Source organism: Misgurnus anguillicaudatus, chromosome 7, assembly GCF_027580225.2.
Source record: "Misgurnus anguillicaudatus chromosome 7, ASM2758022v2, whole genome shotgun sequence".
Classification (NCBI taxonomy): Eukaryota; Metazoa; Chordata; class Actinopteri; order Cypriniformes; family Cobitidae; genus Misgurnus; species Misgurnus anguillicaudatus.
This window is the reverse complement of record NC_073343.2, coordinates 38,058,260-38,079,398: the sequence shown is the minus strand read 5'-3', so window position 1 is coordinate 38,079,398 and position 21,139 is coordinate 38,058,260. Positions and strand designations below refer to the sequence as shown.

The 21,139-nt window shown below is 36.4% G+C and overlaps 2 protein-coding genes across 2 annotated transcripts in view; both read left to right on the top strand.

Annotated features, from left to right (window-relative positions):
• The window catches only part of ephx2 (epoxide hydrolase 2, cytoplasmic), a 129,647-nt gene that overhangs the window by 108,015 nt on the left and 493 nt on the right, over positions 1–21,139 (top strand). The gene's annotated exons all lie outside the window — the stretch shown is intronic.
• xkr6a (XK, Kell blood group complex subunit-related family, member 6a) lies at positions 1,702–20,572 on the top strand. Its single transcript, XM_055172501.2, has 3 exons — positions 1,702–2,357; positions 12,811–13,007; positions 13,497–20,572. The coding sequence occupies exons 1-3, from the start codon at positions 1,771–1,773 to the stop codon at positions 14,459–14,461; spliced, it is 1,749 nt and encodes a 582-aa protein (XP_055028476.2). The 5' UTR covers positions 1,702–1,770; the 3' UTR covers positions 14,462–20,572.

The following is a 21,139-nucleotide window of genomic DNA, read 5'->3' as shown; positions in this document are numbered from 1 at the left end:
GTGGAGCTCACAGAAAGGATTTGAAGAGACTATTGTTCAGTGTTTGCCTGAAACAGCTACTGTATCTTAACCATGAATAGTGCAGGGTCATTACAGAAATGTCTACTTTTGGTATGGCAAGATGTCTTAAAATTTATTTCATTTTCTGACACTAAAACTTAAACCACATTATTAGATTACTCTTTGACTTTATGAGTAGGCCTATACATAAGTGACAGCTTAATGATTTTTTATTTTTCGTGTGCATGTACTTAAAGACTGCATAAACCATATTTTTGTCACTGGTGTTACTTTACTTCTTTAGCAATATTAAATGTGTTTTTGAAATATTATTATTTTTTCAGCTTTAAAGCTTTATTCTTAAATGTAGCAGAATTCAGCGAATTTAAAATTATCATCATATCACACGTGAAAGGTTTTATTTAATGTGAAAGAAAAAAATACAGTAACACCAGTGACACAACAAATCACGAGTTACTGGTGTTACTGATCTTTACTGGTGTTACCCATAAGGAAGGTAACACCAGTGACAGTAACAATAATAGTGACAATTTTCATGAAAACTGCATTTTACAAAATTGCTGCAGCAAAGTATCAAACCACATGTTGTCAATCATTGTATACTCACTAAATTAAGTAGTTTAATCCGTTTGTATTCTAGTTTTTCGCAATTCCCAAACAATAAAGGAGGTCATACCGGTGACTTAAACTAAAAGCTTCATATGAAATCATGAGATAAATGAGAAGATTTCTGGTAACTGAAAAGAGACAGTGGCCTTATCATGGCTTTTCTTCATAGATCTCCAGGAAATTGAAAGATGGAAGTCAAGTGATGCCATCAGTGTGATTTTAATTAAAAAATAAAAGCTTTTTTTGTTAAACGGTAACACCAGTGACAACTCCAGGGGACCACTACTTTCATTATATATTTTATAATATTTATTTAGCGTTTTGTTTTTTAATGTAATTTACATCATATATTTGATGGTTATGGACACATTATTGTATTTTAAATGGAAGAAAACACTGTTTTGATCTCAAAATTAAATACATTAAAATTAAATCAAATATTGCTACATTGATGCCTAAAGAAGGTGTAATTGTTCAAATAACATATTGTGTCATTTTAAAATATAAAAAATTGTAACCCTAAAGTGTTTTTCAAGTGTAATATTTCTGTAAAGGCTATAGGGACAGAAAAATTGACATTTCCGTAGGATGAACCTGCAATGATGTGTTGAATTAAACACTGATACAAATAAGAATAAAAAAATCCTGTGTTCATACTTTAGAAAATGCTTAGTTGTTCTGAAATGGACAAACAGCCATTGTGTTAAAATAACCTGAAAAATATAACCCAACAGTTGGCTTTAACCATATTTGACACAAATATTAAAACAACCCAGCATTTTTAGTTAATGTGTTTGTAGGCACAATTTGTTGAGATACACTAAATGGGGAAACTAAGTTGTCACAATGCACCTGCAATTATATAACAACGTATATGCTCTATATAGCATAATAATAATTATAGTAAACATTCACATATTATCAAACTGATAATATCTCTTGTGGCAACTTTCCTTTGTGACAACTTGCCCCATTACACTCTGTGTATATTTTATCAATACAATAAGCTCAATAGACTTTTTATATTTATTTTTTTTTAGCGGGGGGGTTAGTTATGTCACACACCCGCACAGGTATTGAGGAAGTGACGTCACGAACCCCGGAAAGAGAGAGGGGGGATGAAGCGTTTCGGAGAGCAAGATGGCAGCGAAATCCGATGGCTTGGGGGTCGTTACCGGGTTCGCCCAGCTGCACAACCTGGACGAAGCGACCGGGACCGGCGACGAGGACGCGCTGGACAGCGCCGCCATACACATCTGCCACTGCTGCAACACGTCGTCGTGTTACTGGGGCTGCCGGAGCGCGTGCCTGCAGTCACTGCTCGGGAAGAGTGATGCTGGAGGAAGCAGGCGGCTGCAGCATCAGCACCAGCCGATCGAGCGTCTGTGGCTGGACTGTCTGTGGATCATTCTGGCGCTGCTCGTCTTCTTCTGGGATGTCGGAACGGACTTGTGGCTGGCCATCGACTACTATTCCAAGCGGGACTATCTGTGGTTCGGACTGACTCTGTTCTTCGTGCTGGTGCCGTCGGTTCTGGTCCAGATCTTGAGTTTCAGGTGGTTTGTTCAGGATTACTCCGGCGGTGGGATGGATGCCGTGGAGGGTCTCAGCAGGAAAGCCTCGGCGAATTTAAGTTCGCGCATCTACAGCAGGGACAGATGCTGCATCATATCTATTTGGGTATGGCACGCTTGCGTGCACGTACTTCAGATGGGGCAAGTGTGGAGGTAAGAGACACGCCAGATGCTTTGTGAATGTTCAATAAATGCATAGAAAAGCTGTATGGAGATGCTCTTATAGGAACAGCACAGCACTTTTTAACGGTGTGCATGCGCGCTGCTCATCTGTGCAGACCTTGCGTCTTAGATGCAATATAGGGTTGTTTTGACTGGACAACATTCTGACATCAGTGTGCATGTGCAGGAATCCATCATTTCTCGGCTTTGTAATTGGACATGACATCATTATAAACATGCACACAGAAATATTGCATTAGACATTGATGCATGCAGATGATGAGCTGCTGTGTAATGCAGTGTCAGTGAGAGTGAATGCAACACGAACGAGTCGATTGTTTTCTTTCTGTCGCGTTTTATTGCTCGTTCAGTCTCTTCTAACCATCTGTGTAACGATGCTAAACAGTCAGTTTCAGCACAATGACAGAGTATGGGATCGATGGAGCTTGTAATGAATTTATGTGAATGACCTCTGTTAGAGGAAAACAAACCTTTTTCTCTTCAGCTTGTTTTTCATATACTGGTTTTACTATAGCATTTAATTCATTATCATCTCAGCTTGATCTTTCAGATGATGTAAATATTTTAAGTCTTTTCAAGGTCAAATAAATTTGATGCTGATGATTTTGTTCAGTGGTTGTGTTAGACTGATGTGGGAAACATTCATGGGTCTCATTTGTTTTTTGAGTAAGTGAAACATTGTGAATAGCAGAAAAGATAAATGCATTGCTTTTATATTTATTTAGCAGGTGGACGAATGAACAAACAAAATGAGATCATGAATGAATACTATGTTTAGGACTATTAAGATATGTGGTCTTTTGACATAACTGTTTTTTGACAGGTAAGCACATCTGAGCATTTTTGTAATCTGTCTGGCTATCTGTCTGTTATTTTTAAGTTTTTTGATTAGCATCTTGTTATATTTTAGCAATATCACAGTAATACTTAATGATCTTAAAATACTTAAATTATCATTATTTATATGTTGCATGAAGAGATTTTTAAGCATATTGTCAAAAAATATATAATAATGTCAAAATGCTAAATATGGTCCTGAAAATGTTTCTTCAGCTCCTTTTACATTTGATTCTTTTGAATTTAGCATTTTTATTAAAAGGACAATGAACTTTATTCCCTTTGCATTGTTTTTAAATAACAGAATCTTCCAGTTTTATAGTCGGTAGAGAAATAATCCAGGCTGTTAAATTTTCTGCACAAGGATATTGCATGTTACAGCATTTTGAAATTTACATTTAAATTTATGCATTTGGCAGATGTTTTTATCCAAGGCAACTTTCATTGCATTACAAGGTATACGGGTGATTCTTATGAAATCCAGACTTAGAAGGTGTCAAGCCCTTGAAGCCAATTTTTTGCACATATAAGATTAAGGTCTGAACTTACTATAAACATTATTCTTAGAGGATTTAAAAAATATTTCCTATTTTTTAGATTATTGTTATCAAAAATTATCATTACCGCTACATGATATTACATTAAATATATACATTTACAAACTCATGTTTCCGTAATGAGAACTAAAAAGTTGTCTATACTATGACAAACTAAATTTGAACTTTTATCTGGAGAGAAAAAATAAGAACTGTTTAGCTGGTAGCCATCTTGAGTGACACAGTCATTAATGTCCCTTCCAACAATTTTTTTTGAAAATGTTAGTTTATTGAGGGCTTAAACAATGATTGAAAATTGTAGCGGAGGATGAGAAAATTTTTTTTGGACACATTTATATTCCTTATTATTGTCTCTACATTTACCAATGATCACCAAATACCACATGTTTCTTTACTGTAAATGTTTATACATGCACTGAAGCTTTTGATTTTTTAGATTTTTTAATTGTAAATATTTCCATGTCAAAGAACCCAAATCCAGTCAGACACATTGCGGTAATGACAATTTCCCCTAAAATGTGAAAAAAAACTACAAAATTGGTCTGCATGATGTCATTTGAAATCATGTGCAAAATAGTACATGAAGAGATGTTTGCAACTGTATGCTTCTTATTTTGATAATCTTACTTTGCATTTACTTTTTTATCAAAATGTTTCATGACACCTCATAAGTCTAAGTTCGCGAGAATCACCCATACATTTACATTTACATCCACAAAATCGAAATCCTAAATATTTTCGCTATTCTTGTTTATCACCCCACGGTATTAATAAGAACCTTTTTATTGAGACCAATTGATAAGCTATAAGAATATCACGGCATTATTTGCTGCAGGCCTGAATAAGACAATTAGTTGACTGTCACGCCGGTTAAGATCATATGTCAAGCAGAGAGGTGAGCAGACACTGGCAGGCTCCAGATTTCCTGCTGGCATCACTTAAACTCTCTGGATGCACATATGCTGCCTTTGGCAAAGATCTAACACTGATGAGGGCTGATTGTTGATTGTAAGGGGTGTAAGACCTCAGCGTGACCGATTCCTCCTGATATGAAAGACCTTTTCAACACGTTTGCATTATGTAGCTGGTATTATATGCTGCTTAAGCTTATAACATTAGAAGATTATACATTGAACGCCGCCAAGAGGGATGTCTGGACCTTAATGAGACCCTAAACATGCAATAGTGAAAACAGATACTTGCATTTACGATTATGCATTTGGCATTTATCCAAAGTGACTTTCAATGCAAGGTACATGTTTTTTTATCATTATGTGTGTTCCCTGCATTCAAACCCATGACCTTTTGCATTGCTAATGCAATGCTCTACCAGTAAAGCTATGCAGGAGCATGTATAGCTCTTAGGGTTGGGTTTAGAAATGTACACAAACCTTTAACTTTTAGTTTTAACGTTGTATCATGCCAACATGTTAAAGCCCAGAGAAAATTGTAGGCATTGGCACACTGACCTGAATCCCTCCTATGTCTGTTAATGCACTTTGACAGACCCTGAGCCCCAGAGTTCACACCTTACATTGACCCGATTACAGAGCTTTAACAGCCTATATCTGCCCTGAGGATGAGAGAGACCCAGCTGCATCTCTACACACTTCACTGCATCATATATCCATCCATCCGTCTCTCACACTTACTATTTCAGTTTTTATATTTCACCCACTCACACAACCTGAACGGTGCTTAATGTTCAGTGTTTCACTTTAATTATTCATTTTGCCCACGGCAAAAACCAATAGAAGATCAGTCGCAGAGCACACATTGTTTTTATCGTATAGGAGAAATAAAGGTGGTGTATTTTTTTATATTTCTGTGTAACATTCAGAGACTTCTCTATATATGTGCCGTGTGTTGATTGATTTCAAGCCAGACTGTGACTCTGTGTTACTATCAAAACATTGATGTTTGCATCCTTATCAGTCTGACACAGCAACACTGGCTCAGCGGTGTGACTTTAGATTGTGTTCGTTCAACCAATGGCAGTCTTTGGGAAATCTGGTGTTATGTCAAATCCAAGCACAGTCTGAAACGTTGTTAAGATGTCATGTGAAAGTCAAGTTGTTTCTGATAACATAGGTGAAAATGTAGAAGACTTTAAAAACTCAATTTGGTCTCTGGTTAATCTCTTTGCTGAAACTGAATTTATCCTACCAGCTCTCCAAAAGATAAAAGAAGCTGGTTTTCCGATCGCTGAATTCAACTTTTAGTAGTCAAATGGACGAGCGACTTTATTGTTTGTTTAAATGAAATTTTCCTGCCTGTGTCACAAACACCTGACAGAATCAAGTCAACATACTGTAAATACGGCCATACTTGTTCTTTTTAGAAAGCTACATTAAATTAAACACAAATTTATGGGTGATTCTCACGAAAACTTGGTTTTAAAAATGTCAAGCATAAATTGCTTAAATTTACTTTTTTTCCCACCAGACATTGAAAAACAAAGTCTGGAGTAAATGGGAACATTAATTTAAAAACTTTTACTTATCATTTAACACTTTTTGTAACATAATTAAAAAAATTTGTCCTAAAAAATCTCATTACCGCAACAGTCAGAAAATGACATGACAAACCTGAAAGAACATAATTTGGAGATTCTGCACATGCATTTAAAATCAAAGTATTATGCTTCTATTAATTAAATTAACATTTAATAAGCATCTGTTGCGGTAATGATAATCAAAATGTTGTGTAAGCATTCTGACAAGACAATATTTCAAAATAACTGTAAAATAATGATCTTACCTGGTAGCCATCTTGAAGTAACTGGTCCATGTGCTTGGTCACTCAAAATCAAACTTTATTAAAATTCTGTATGTGTGCTTAAACTGTTCTCAAAAAGTGTTGTGGAGGATGAGAACATCAGGCATGGACACATCATTTTCCTAATTTTTCTTCATTGTTATTATACATGAATATTCAGTAAATATTTTTTCTGTCATCTAAAGTAGTCTAGCAAAACATCCATTTATTTTTTTTCTTAATATTTTTGTGGTAATTTGATTAAATTACAACATAACGCATGTTCAAACACAGCCGGACACATTGCGGTAATGAGAATTTCAGCAGAAAATGAGATAAAATGTTGAAATCACACATTGTGCAAGGTAGAACACAGTATTGTGTTAATTCTGATGCTTTTTAATGTTACTATATTACACATTTTAAAGCTAAAATCATTAGTGCCGTGGTGTTTCAATGGTTTCGTGAGAATCACCCTTATAAGATACAGACAAGATCTAAGTTTTAAATTAAACGTTTCATCTCACTTGTATTATTATTCATGGATCTACTATAAAAAATATTCATGCACTGAAAGGGAAATTTGGAGTTATCTTTAAAAATATCAAAACATAAATAAATCAATACTGTAAGTAATAAAAAAAATAATAATAATTCAATTGATCAAATACAAACTGCATATTTTTGCTTTTAAACCATAAACATTTTACTCTACATAGTCTTCCATTGTAAATGCATTTTTTAAAATAAAGATTTCATTTGTTTACGCTTGTTTTTTACCTTTAGATTAATTATACTGTACTTAATCATTTGGCCCCATTATTTGTGTAGTTTGGTTGTTTTCTTTCTAAAAAGGTTGCATCTTTAAATTCATCCAATTTAAAGCGCTGCTGCTGTAGTCATGAAGATTCACACTGTGTGTATTTTAATTGTATTGTGAAGCTTGCAGTCTAATTATACAGGGCTTAATAAAGACCAATTAGTCAACTAATCGTGCAGGCAACCCGTCCCTATTTATACAGCCCTGCTTTAACATTTTTTACAGTCGTACATCACATAATCATTCTGTCTGTCTGGTTAAAAAACGACCAACTTGTTCTTGTTTCATTTTGAATTAACGTTGACGCTGAGAGTGAGGCGGGATGAAAAGACATTTTCATCAGTTTTATCAAAGACTACGGCGTATCAAACACATGCAGAACGTTTCAGATGGTTTTCCCACTGCTGTCATTGTCTGTTTCCATATGTTCACTGTGAGATATAAAACGGAGGAAATCCTTTTATTTCCCTGAAGTATTCCCTGAGAAGGATTAAAGGGGAAAACTCCAGAATCCCTCATAGGATTTTACGCTCATGTGACTGATTGAAACTCGGTTGTTTTAACACCTTATACATTTGCAGAAATCTCTATATTTCTGTTTATCTGTGTTTTCTAGACCCATATTACAGGTAAAAAAAAAAGTTTTTGTATGATTTACTTTCGCCCCACGACATTGGGTTTAGGGTAGTGATGCACCGATGTATCGGCCGGCGGTATCGGACGATTTTTGATGAATTTGAAACCATCGGCATATTGACAATAGCACGAGAAAGGTCTATACCGATTGTTTAGTAATTAACTGCTTGAAGGCAATAAGTTGCATGTCTGCTGCATAATCCAGCGTAAAAAATCTAAATAATTAAATGCTTCCCAAAATAAAATCTGTACAAATGATAGTTTGTCAGACGTGCGATGGGGGGAAAAAAGTAAATCACGTAGTTAATCACGTGAGAGATTACTCATTCAGGTGAGCCATGGCCAACATGATCTCACAGAGTTCCGTGGGATAGTCACGGAATTTTGTGCTCATTGTTCCGTGGCATTCTCACGGATCTCCGCATTTTTCCGTGGCCCTGCTACGGACTGTATTTTTCCGTGGCATTCTCACGGATTGGTTACTCAACTGCTTTTTCCTATTTTCAAACCATTTTCGCTTCGGATTAGGGTTAGATTTGGTGTTTGCGTTAGTATGTCACTTTAAATATTGGTTTATACTATTTTTTCTGATTTATTCTTTTATATTTTCTAAACTAGACAATTGTTGCCTGGCGTTGGGGTTAGAGTTGGGTTTGTCATTTCTTGTAAATCTAACCCTAAACCGAGATCCGTGAGAATGCCACGGAAAAATGAGCACAAAATTCCGTGACTATGCCACGGAAATTCGTGAGATCAGGTTGGCCATGGCATGGGGTCATTTCGGAAAATGTCTGCGGACTGGGCTTTTTTCCAAATCTCGGAAATTTCAAAATTTTATCTTACTTTGTGCCTCTCTTATTATGTTTGTCAGTTGAATGTTAAATAGATCCAATCCATGTTCAGTAAAAATTATTTGATGCAGAAATTAACTAGCTAATAGACCAACTGTATGGTATTTTATACAAGTGTTTATATATCTGTATTGGCCAATAGTTGTTTGTTTAAATCAGTACTGTTATCTGCCCAAAAAAATCCTAGTGCATCCCTAGTTTAGGGTCTAAAGTATTTTTTCACTTTTTAGCCCCCTGTAAAATACAAACAAATTTCCATCAAGTCAGGTTAGCTGCTGGACGTGTTATTCACATAAATCTGCATTTTTGTCCTGACCGACCGAGACAAATGCATGGAATTTTGACAGTAGGTTTTTTATTGCTGTGGTGTTGCTCTGTACACAGTGATTGCTGTCATTGGTCTAAAAACTTCCTTTACTCCTATATTTTTTTAAATCTAATAGGACTGTATGTTATTTTGATCCTATTATTAGTATAACTGTAAGGCGGATGAATGCATTTAAAAGCTTTCAGGGTTTTTGCTGTGAAAGCAGTATTGATTAACACAGGAAAGAGTTTGAGTGACATAAAACTCACGATTACAGTAATTCACAAGCGATTCACATCGATATCAATAGCACAGCTGTATAATTCACTTTAAGAGTAAGGGACCAAAATAAAGTGTGTAAAAGCCATTAAACAGACGCTGTGCAGTCTGTCAGGGAATCTGCCCGCTCTGTGTTAACACAATAAGAGATGTTGATTTGTTTGCATGTTGTCAGTGATCATATTATTCATTATATTGCAAACATGACAGCACAGTAAACACATCATAACACTAAAAAAACAAAACAGGTTCCACATGATTGAATTAAGTTTTTTTTTAATGAAATTAATGTTAAATCAGGTTATTTTTAGCTGAGGACCCTTCCATTATTTACTACATGTGTTTATTTCTGAATGCATTGCTAAACCAAACTGTAAATCATGTCATTGTTTACTCGCCCTTATCTCATTTCAAAGTCTCTGCCGGGTTGAGGAGTTTTACCATCTCTGTCTTTAGTTTAGATGTTTGAATGAAGACGAAGAATCAGAAACGTTTGAAATGTTAGTGATCTTGACATTTATTTTTGATTCTTTGTTGTGCAGATACATACAAAGAAACATGAATACACATTGTGTTGATAGAAATGCTATGCAGCTGTTTGCCAGTAACTTACCGTAGATTTAAATTTACTGGCAACATTTTGTTCAAAGTTAAATGGACATTAAACATTAACAAGTCTTTATCTTTACAGATTAAAACTATAAAATAACAGCATCGTGCAAAGCATTCTGGGAACAAGAAATCCTCGTCAACCTTTTTCTGTTATTTTGGTTCCCAGAATGCTTTGCATGATGCTGTTATTTCGTTTTAATCTGTAGAGATAAAGACTTGTTAATGTTTAATGTCCATTTAACTTTGAACAAAATGTTGCCAGTAAATTTAAATCTACGGTAAGTTACTGGCAAACAGCTGCATAGCATTTCTATCAACACAATGTGAATTCATGTTTCTTTGTATGTATCTGCACAACAAAGAATCAAAAATAAATGTCAAGATCACTAACATTTCAAACGTTCATCTTTCTGATTCTTAATGTCCATTTAACTTTGAACAAAATGTTGCAGTAAATAACATCAATTTAAATCTACAGTAAGTTCCTGCCAGTATTACTGTAATTTCTACAGTTCACAGTGTTGAATTTATGCTTATATTGTTTATATGAAATCTATTATCCATGTCATTTTCTAACAGTACCATAATATAATATAACCATTATACCAAATTTTAAAAAATTCAAGAAAATAATTCTTAGCCCATTCGCAACTTTTTGCTTTTAAGCACAAATTCACTTAAATTTGATGGGGTTTTTTTGTCTAAAAACTAGACTTATTTTCTCAGATGATTTTGCTCATCAAGAATTTTTTTTTATCTTATTTACGAATGTTTGATATGTGTACTGAAAACAAGATAAAAATACTAAAAAATAAAAGATTAATAAAGAACCACAGCACGACACACAGTAACGCGTGAAACAGCTTTCTTGCTTTCAGATATGAATAAGTCATTTTTTGCATTGCGAGGTTAAAATCTGTTACAAGTCATTTGGGACACAAGTGCTAAAGGGTCACTTTAAACTTAAACTTATTTATATATATATGCATTATATATAAAAGCCATTTGTTTAAATAAATGTGAATTTAAGTCTAATTTTATCCATGAATGAATGTGTTCCTTATAAATCTGGTTGATCGTATAGTGGAGTTGCGATGCTGTTGATTGTTAGCTGAAGCTGTAGGTTTAAAAGACAAAAAAGACAAAAAATCAAAAAAGAATCTAAAATCCAGATGCTTTTGTAGCTTTTTTGTACCTTCTGAAAGAAAGTTTTAAAGACATGATGTGGTCCCTTGATAACCATCACACAACTATTTTCCTCAAGTTGACATTTTAGAGCTATATGCATGTGTTAATTTAAACACACTATTTAGTGTTATCCTATTTAAAACATTATGTGTCATTTCGTGTTGATTTTGAGTTCAAATAAATAAAAAGGACAACACAAAATGAGTTAAACAACACAAAGGGTGTTGTTCCAAAAGTAACACAGAGATGTGTTAAGTTAAGGACAACACATTAGATGCAAGATGTGTTATTTTAACACATTCATTTTAAGAGTGAAGAAATGCAAGACCGAAGTTACTTCCTTTCAAACAGAGCTTTTCGAGTCGTCTGGTGAAGCCATCCAATAGCTCTTATATCGTAATAGCAGAAAAACAAAATTTCACAATGTCAGTTTCCCCCCAATGTCGTACAATATTAATATATAGTGTCTAAGCCAGGGGTCTCCAACCTTTTTGTGAGCAATAGGGCTGAGCAAAAATATCGATACAGATAACTATCATGTTAAAATTTTACATGATAGTGTATTGGTATTTCAATCTCTACTATTGATATTTTAAAAAAAAAAAAACTTTCTTTGTGCATCAAACAACCTCCTCTGCCACTGCTGTAGTTGTCGCTATCAAGTTGTCCGTCATATACAGAATTTTTTTTAAAAAAACATCTGCAGCTTTCAAAGCCGACATGTGGAAGCACTTTGGCTTAAAAAAAGTTTTAAAAACGTCAGCTTTATTTTTTTTACATTTTTTATAAAAAAAAGGAAAAAGTATTGTGTCGCGTCGTGATACATCGTACCATGACACATGTATCGTGATACGTATCGTATTGTGAGGCCCTTGCCAATACCCAGCCTTAGTGAGCAAGGTCTACCACAATGGATAAAACAATCTGGAGGGCTACTTTTTGATATAGTCAACTCAAAACTTTTTTGTTTTACTTGTTGATATGTTTTAGTATTATTTAAAATGTTAACATACTTAAACCAAGCCAAGCTAATATAAAAAATATAGAAAGTACTTTGGCGGGCACCTCAGAGGCACGACTCTGGAGACCCCTGATCTAAGCTGTTTGGCTAGTTTTAGCTGGTCTCCCAGCCAGGTTTTAGCTGGTTACACTGGTATAGCAGGCTGTTTTTTGCTGGTCTTAGCTGGTTGGACTAGGAGACCAGCTGACTCACCAGCTTAAACAATCTTGACCTGGCTGGAAGCTTGACCTGCTTGGCTGGTCTTATCTGGTTTAAAATGGAAGTAGCTGGCTTAAGCTGGCCCTCCTATCCTGTCAAAGCTGGTTAAGATGGTCTTCCATCCTGGTCAAGCTGGTGTGTTGGTCTGGTTGTAGCTGATATGTCAGCTGGTCTCCCAGCCTGACCGGATAAAAAAAGTGGTCAAAACCCCTAAAAACAGCCTGCTTAACCAGTAAAAAACAAGCGTGGAGACCAGCTAAAACCAGACAACCAATCTAGGCTGGTTTCATGGTCTTTTCAGCAGGGAAGGTATCCATTTGTGATGTTTTTTTTCTAAAAACCTTTCATCTGCAAAAACAGGTATATCCGCACAATGTATCTGGGTATCCAGAGCCGACGACAGAAGGAGCACAGACGTCGTTTTTACTGGGCAATGATGTATGAATACGCAGACGTCAACATGCTCCGCCTGCTGGAGACGTTTTTGGAGAGCGCTCCCCAACTGGTGCTACAACTTTGCATTATGATCCAGAAGAACCGGGCAGAGACGCTACAATGTGAGTAAACCATGAAAAGTGAAAAAAAAAGGTTTTCATCGGTCACTCTTGCTGCCTGTAATGATGTATATTTAACCCAGGAGAACCCAAGAACCCTTTTATTAGCAACAAATTACATTGGCCAAATTTGACCCGTGGGTTCTCCAGGGTTAAACTGTTAGAATGAAAATTTGATGCTAGTCTACTTATTGTTTATATAATTCGTTGGAATAAACAATTATTACACCGTAGTTTATATATACATATAGGAGGTTTATGATGACTACAAGCAGGTATATGTCACATTGATGCGTTAATGTTGCCATGTTACAATTTTTAAATGCACCTCATCCAATCAGAATTTCGAACTGGAATGACCTGTTATCTACCACGATTTGGTTTAGATGTTTATCAGATGATGACAAAGTGATGCTTTCCAGATAATGTTCAGCTGTCTGTGTTTATGTGCCGGTCATCAACAGTTACTGAAGAGTCTCTCTCGTCTCGCAGGCGTCTCCTCGGTCGCCTCGCTGCTATCCTTGGCCTGGGTGCTCGCCTCGTACCACAAGCTCTTGCGAGACTCCCGAGACGACAAGAAGAGCATGAGCTACAGAGGTGCTCTGATCCACATCTTCTGGAGGCTTTTCACCATCTCCTCGCGGGTGCTCTCCTTCGCCCTCTTCGCTTCCATATTTCACATCTACTTTGGCATCTTCGTGGTCATCCACTGGTGCGCCATGGCCTTTTGGATCGTCCACGGAGGCACAGATTTCTGCATGTCCAAATGGGAAGAGGTGCTCTTTAACATGGTGGTGGGCATCGTCTACATCTTCTGCTGGTTCAACGTGAAGGAGGGACGAACCAGGTACCGCATGGCGATCTACTACTTTGTGGTGCTCGTCGAAAACACGGTGCTTACTTGCCTGTGGTACGCGTATAGAGACCCGGTCACCACTGACTCCTATGCAGTGCCCGTGCTCTGTGGAGTGTATCTAACCTTTGCCTCAGGGGTGGTGTTCATGGGGCTCTACTACGGGGTTCTTCATCCGATGGGACCCAAAATAAGGCTGCTAGCTAGTTCCTGCTGCGCCGAGCTTCTTTGGGGACTCCCTTTACCCCCGGAGGCCGAGCCCATAGCGCCCACTCCCGCTCCTCGGATGTCCCAACCCACTCCGATGCGGGCTTCCACGGGGGCCTTCGTCCAGCCGGACGACACGGCGGACACCTGTCTGCCCGTGTTTCAGGTCCGCTCGCCCGAGCCCACCACACCCTTGGGTCGGTACAGGCCAGAAGGGCCGCTCATCAAGATCGACATGCCCAGGAAACGATACCCGGCCTGGGATGCCCATTTTGTGGACAGGCGCTTGAGAAGGACGATAAACATCCTCCAGTTTTTCACCCCCACGGCCGTAGGGATCAGATACAGGGACGGGCCGCTGCTGTACGAGCTGTTGCAATACGAGTCGTCCCTGTGACGGCCGGGGCTCTTCTTCGTATTCAAATCATTCGTTTCAGCCGTTTAGAATTCACGTTTCTCCAAATGCATGTCGTTTTGGTTTCTGTGTATCACAAGAACAATTATCATCCAGCATTAAGCAAGTGTATATATTTTCTATGTACATACTGTTTTTTTACAGTATCTATTTAGAAACATGTCTGGGGGATTGTACGTGTCCTGGTGTTTACAGCAAGCTAAACCATTACATTGAAAAAATGGAGATAGATTGAGCACATCAACACAACCTTGTGTCTTTGATAGTTAAGTTAGTTCTTATTAATCTCTACTGCCTGATTATATTTCAGATCTTTATTTCACATCCACTCTCCGGTTGAGTTTTATATTAAAGCATCTAACGTAACGCAGCCGCAGCGCTCTCAAGATTAGACTTAAGGGTGAGATTTGCAACATCAACCAGTCGAGTATAAACACTTACTAGCAACCAATGATACAACAGCTCGACGGCCTCCAGGATTTAATCGCTGTCGTTGTTAACGTCACAAACCTCTGCAGGCAAGCACCTGTGGCATTCATTGTCTGCCTTAAAATCAGAATTTAGCTTTGGAAAAGTCTTGAATTTACCTCGTTGTATAGCACAGTTTTTATCAAACCCATGAAACTCTTTGCACAGTATGTACAGTTAAAGTGAATCTGCAATGAGATGAATGTTGAGTCTGTAGTTTATTGTGGAATATACAATGATTATTTAAAAGCACAACAACTTTGTAAACTGAATGATCTTGAGGTGATCTTGAGTGTCTGAATGTTCCTATAAGGCTGTGTTCACACTGCAAGCTAAAGTGCCCGCTTCTGACCTTGTTCGTTAAAAAAATGTTTCATGTCTTTTTAAAATACCCTCTTTAATTTTTTTAAATACCCTCTATATTTATATAGCAAGTTAATAATAATCAATATTATTTATTATGTGTCATTTCTCAGCTCAATCTGTTTAATTTATTTCCATATGATTAAGAAAGTATTATGGTAATTTTAGTTATTTTATTTTTTGTTTATGTTTGAAGCTATAAATATTCATAATTGTGCTGTGCAAAAATTTATTTTTGTCAAGTTGGGTAACAACAACTCAGCATAGGGTTATTTATAACCCAACAGTTGTACATTTTCCATGGGGTTTATACTGGAGATGCACTGATATTAAATTTGTCCATTGATACCGATTATTGGCAATTATTCAGACTGATATCTGCCGATACCGATAGTTTGGTTATATTAACTTGCATTAACTAAATTTTGAAGATTACATTTTCTGAATGTTATTCATTCATATCAAGTGTTGGGGAAAGTTACTTTTAAAAGTAATGCATTACAATATTAAGTTACTCCTCAAAAAAGTAACTAATTGTGTTACTTAGTTACTTTTCATGGAAAGTAATACTTACGTTACTTTTAATTTACTTTTGCATTACTTTTTCTTACTTGGCTTTATCTCTTTCATGCCTTGCTTGTGTTTTTTATGACTGAGAAAATCTGCATTCAGAAATTGCATATTTGCATCGCAAAAATGTCAAGCTCTGGCTTGCCATCTCCATTTTTGACCGTAATTCTACGTGACTACGTTTAGTTTAATTTAGTACATCAAATTAATTAACCTGAAAAGTAATGTAATGTGTACATTTATAAAGTAATGCGTTACTTTACTCATTACTTCAGAAAAGTAATATTATTATGTGATGCATGTTAATTGTAATGCATACCCCCAACACTGATTAATGACCATTAATATTGAAAATTAAACTAGTGATGTTTCTTTACATTTTCTATTCAAAAAGCAAGAATTCATAGCATTTTCCTCTGCTCGTTCGTTTGACAGGATATATTGTCCATGACTATACGTTTTTAAATTATCCGCCGATATTGTCAAAAATTGCTTTTATCACCCGATACCGATTATTGTCCGATATATCGGTGCATCTCTAGTTCAAATCCATTACCTTTCGCACAGCTAATGCAATGTTTTACCAACTGAGCTATGAACACACATAATATGATCAGATCTGGGCCACATTCAGCTGCTGTGTGAACTTTGCCCCTTCAGAAATAAGCACAGAGGAACCCTCCACAAGGTGACGTTAGATGTTCGCTCTTCTCCATTTTTCCAACGTTTTTCGAGCATTTAAACCGTATAGTGTTACCGACACAACTCTCATCTGTTTGTCTCTGCATCTTCATGAAATATTCCAAGTAATAAACTCGAAATAAGGCCGAGGTTCTGCAGTGAACTCCGGCGTAGTATTTTTCTTATGTGAAATGACAATTTCCGATTTTTTTTTAATCTAAGGTGCGGCGAGATGCTAAGCTTGTCTAAGATGTTAAAAGTGAATTTTCCACAAGAAATCGTATCAGAATCTCACCACAGGATGATTTCACAGTCGTCTCAAGAGGATGCCGGATGCCTCAACACACAGGGCTCAAATAAACAACAAAGCCAAATGACGTCATCCTATACTGTAACCTCCTCGCTCTGCTATTGGTGCAGCCAGCTGCCTGTCAAGGCCATCTTCTTTGCTAATTGGTGCTTATAGAAAAAACATTTTTTGTTATGAATTATTATTATAGATGCTGTTTATTTGTTTTGGTGCTACATTTATACATTTTTATTTTTTATTTAGTTGATCTGATTTAGATTGACCCGATTTTCTTCATTTTAAATTTATCGGTGCATGCCATGTTAAGCATTTGTCATATTTGCCTTAATAATAATCTTTTGTAAAAATTTCCTAATATTTTTCCAGTTTGGCCAAAGTCTAAAATCCTAATGAGCGGCCACTTTTACAATCCAGTCAATTATTGATAAAATCAAGTTGTGTGTCGCTTTCAGTAAATGGGTTGTTCATATTGACTTTTCCAACTCTCCAAGGTTTAAATCTCACTGACACACTTAATTCCTGTTTTATGCATAAAGTTTTATTGAGCACATACAAACGTACAGCAGCGTTGGCCTGATCACATGACCTTGAATCCATCGTGCCTGCAGTAAATCTAACAGCCTGACGCCATGCAGGTACATCCAACAGGTGAAAAGATTTTAGCCAAGTTGGAAAAAGCCCTATAGAAATTTAGACTGAATTTAAAATGTAATCTTTCTGCAATATCAAATAGTAATTGGCAAACTTTTCATAAAGTTATTTGATGGCCGGGCCTGAAGAAACCCTTAGGGCCAACAGGCATTTGACTTATGAATTCATATGAAGTAAACTATAATTTTTTTTAAATTAAAACGAATTAATGAAAACCAGGAAATTTGGTCATACGAATTAGCCACCTCATAAAATGTGTACAAATTGCCGTGAGATTGCGTTGGCCCTTCTCTCACATAAATGTGGCTCAGGTGTGTTCTGGTGCAGATTTTGTGTTTCTCTTAATAATCTTGAGTCATTCTGAGATCCTCCAGCTTTCACTAAATATACTTACTGTATGTATGTGATTTCTGTACATGTTTTGATTTTTTACATCAACACAGCTTCTGGTCCAATGTTGTTTGCTGGAGGAACCTGCATCTGCTTATATTACGTTCAGCTTTGCCAAAATGCCTTTATTATTTTTGTTGATTTATTTCTTTGTGTAATTTTCCATCGCTGTATGACCTCACGCATGAACCCTCTCTAATGTTAGCCTCATTTTCTCCTCTGGGTGCTAATACACTGTGATTCATTTTTCTACCGTATTTTTCTGCTTTAGGTTAAATACGATCAGCCTGTTAGATTCGCTGTCTTCACAAGCGTCCGAGGGCTGGATTGTGAAATATAAGCCAACTCGAAATCTTATTTTTACTCCTGTGTATTTTCTAAGGATGAGTTTTATTTATTGCATGCGTGGTTTTTTAACTCAGGCATTTTATTTATCTCTGACTGTAATATTTATCTGCTGTTGTCAGAAAATTCAAGGGCTTCCTTGATGTGGACAAAAAATTTATGTGTTTATTTAACATATGTACGTTCATTATAATAAATTTGAATATATTATAATGAAGTATTCGGTCACATGCCACCACGATCTGGGATTTTCATACAATGTGAAAGTCATGTTAAGACATCATAAGGATCCTTGTGGTATCCGCTATGATGTCATCATCATGATGTTGTTTTATGTATAGAAACGATCATTTGCCATCGTTTGAGTTTTTCACCCTGTTTATTTCACCCTATGGTGCCTTAAAACATCGGTGCTTTTAACCGCCCAAGGCAACCAGTTCAGCAAACAACAATGCCAGTATATTGATGTTGTTTTCTTTATATTGTGCCAATGCAGTATGTGGATCTGTACATACAGTATATAAACGCATGCATGACAGACAGGTAAAGTAAACATTCCAGCGTTTGATTGGCTGTGGTTTTAGGGGGCGTGACTGCATTGGATTTAAAGACAGTATTGTTCAGGACTCATAACTTACAGATGGGGTGAAGCGATGCCAGACATCAGCCTTATTGCAATGGAAATGTTAGTGCTGAAAGAGTTTGTGTATTTGATGTCCTGCACAGCTTCACCGTTACAAATAAGATCAATATCTCTAAGGTGCTAACACAGAACCATATTTTGTATAGTGTGTGTGTTTTAAATGTATAGATATGTTCTTGTAAAGCCTTACCCTGTGCTGATCGCTATATCAGACTGTTCATCCAAAAAAATTACAGAACAGAAATGACTTGTACATAATGTTCAAAAGAAATTCATTTTATTTGTTTTTGGATAAATAGGAGGGAACAGTGTTGCTAATGTATATAATGTTTCATGCAATCCTGTAATGCTACGTTAGCAGTTAGCATACAAGCCAATGTATGTTTGATTTCCACATTTTAACTCTTATGGCACTGAATTATTTGAAAAATGAGATGATTTACCCATCGACAACTACCGTAGAAAATAAATCTCTTTGTTTATGTCATGCAACAACATTTTGTATCTATTTTATGAGAAAATATGAGAACGGTACACAAATGTATTTTGGGTGTTATAATGTATAATTGTGTTAATAGGTTCATGTTCAAACAGAAGTTTCATGAAGAACAGGTTAAATGTTCAAATGGACAACAAAGTATTCAACTACAAATTCTTAAATAGACTATGCAATCAAACACAAAAATATATCTCAACCATCTCTCATGTTTTGATCCACAAACCGTCTGTTCTTGTTAAGTCAAGGCAGGAATAAATGTAAACCCAAAATCATACTGCTACCCTATTATACTGTCTGTGGAGGTTTACACATGTTGTATTATGAGACACTTTGATGCAGGTTTTTATTTGTTTGCTCATTACATTTATTTTGTTTAGTCTAATTGACACAAACTAACTTTTAATTCAATTTACAATGCAAAACAAATCTTTAGCAAATTAATTATAAGGTTTAGCATTAATAGAGAAAAAAATCCTCCTATAGATCTCAGTTATTACGCCTAATGGCTAAAGTTGCCAGTGGCAAACCAAAGTTGTTTCACTTTAAATGAAACATGTTGCCCTTGATGTTATGTCACGATCATCACACATACAAGGACAAAACTTTATTTTCTGTTGAATAGGTCAAACACAAGATCTATACACTCACCTAAAGGATTATTAGGAACACCTTTTCAATTTCTCATTAATGCAATTATCTAATCAACCAATCACATGACGACTGATTCAAGCTGATAGAAGAGCAACTTTGACTGCAATAACCACTCGTTACAACCGAGGTATGCAGCAAAGCATTTGTGAAGCCACAACACGCACAACCTTGAGGCGGATGGGCTACAACAGCAGAAGACCCCACCAGGGACCACTCATCTCCACTACAAATAGGAAAAAGAGGCTACAATTTGCACAAGCTCACCAAAATTGGACAGTTGAAGACTGGAAAAATGTTGCCTGATCTGATGAGTCTCGATTTCTGTTGAGACATTCAGATGGTAGAGTCAGAATTTGGTGTAAACAGAATGAGAACATGGATCCATCATGCCTTCTTACCACTGTGCAGGCTGGTGGTGGTGGTTTAATGGTGTGGGGGATGTTTTCTTGGCACACTTTAGGCCCCTTAGTGTCAATTGGGCATCATTTAAATGCCACAGCCTACCTGAACCTTGTTTCTGACCATGTCCATCCCTTTATGACCACCATGTACTCATCCTCTGATGTCTACTTACTGCAGGATAATGCACCATGTCACAAAACTCAAATCATTTCAAATTTGTTTCTTGAACATGACAATGAGTTCACTGTACTTAAATGGCCCCCACAGTCACCAGATACTCAACCCAATAGAACATCTTTGAGATGTGGTGGAACGGGAGCTTCGTGCCCTGGATGTGCATCCCACGAATCTCCATCAATTGCAAGATGTTATCCTATCAATAAGGGCCAACATTTCTAAAGAATGCTTTCAGCACCAATGCCATGTAGAATTAAGGCAGTTCTGAAGGCAAAAGGGGGTCAAACACAGTATTAGTATGGTGTTCCTAATAATCCTTTAGGTGAGTGTATATAATCTATATATCATATTCTTTGGTATCCAAACAGTAAGAATGTTATTTTAAAATATGGCCATTAGTGGCGGTGGAGGACAAAGGTGATACATGAATATTAAAACACTACTTCAAATGTAAAGAATATATATATATATTTCATATTTAATCAAGACTGATGGGACAAAATAAATAAA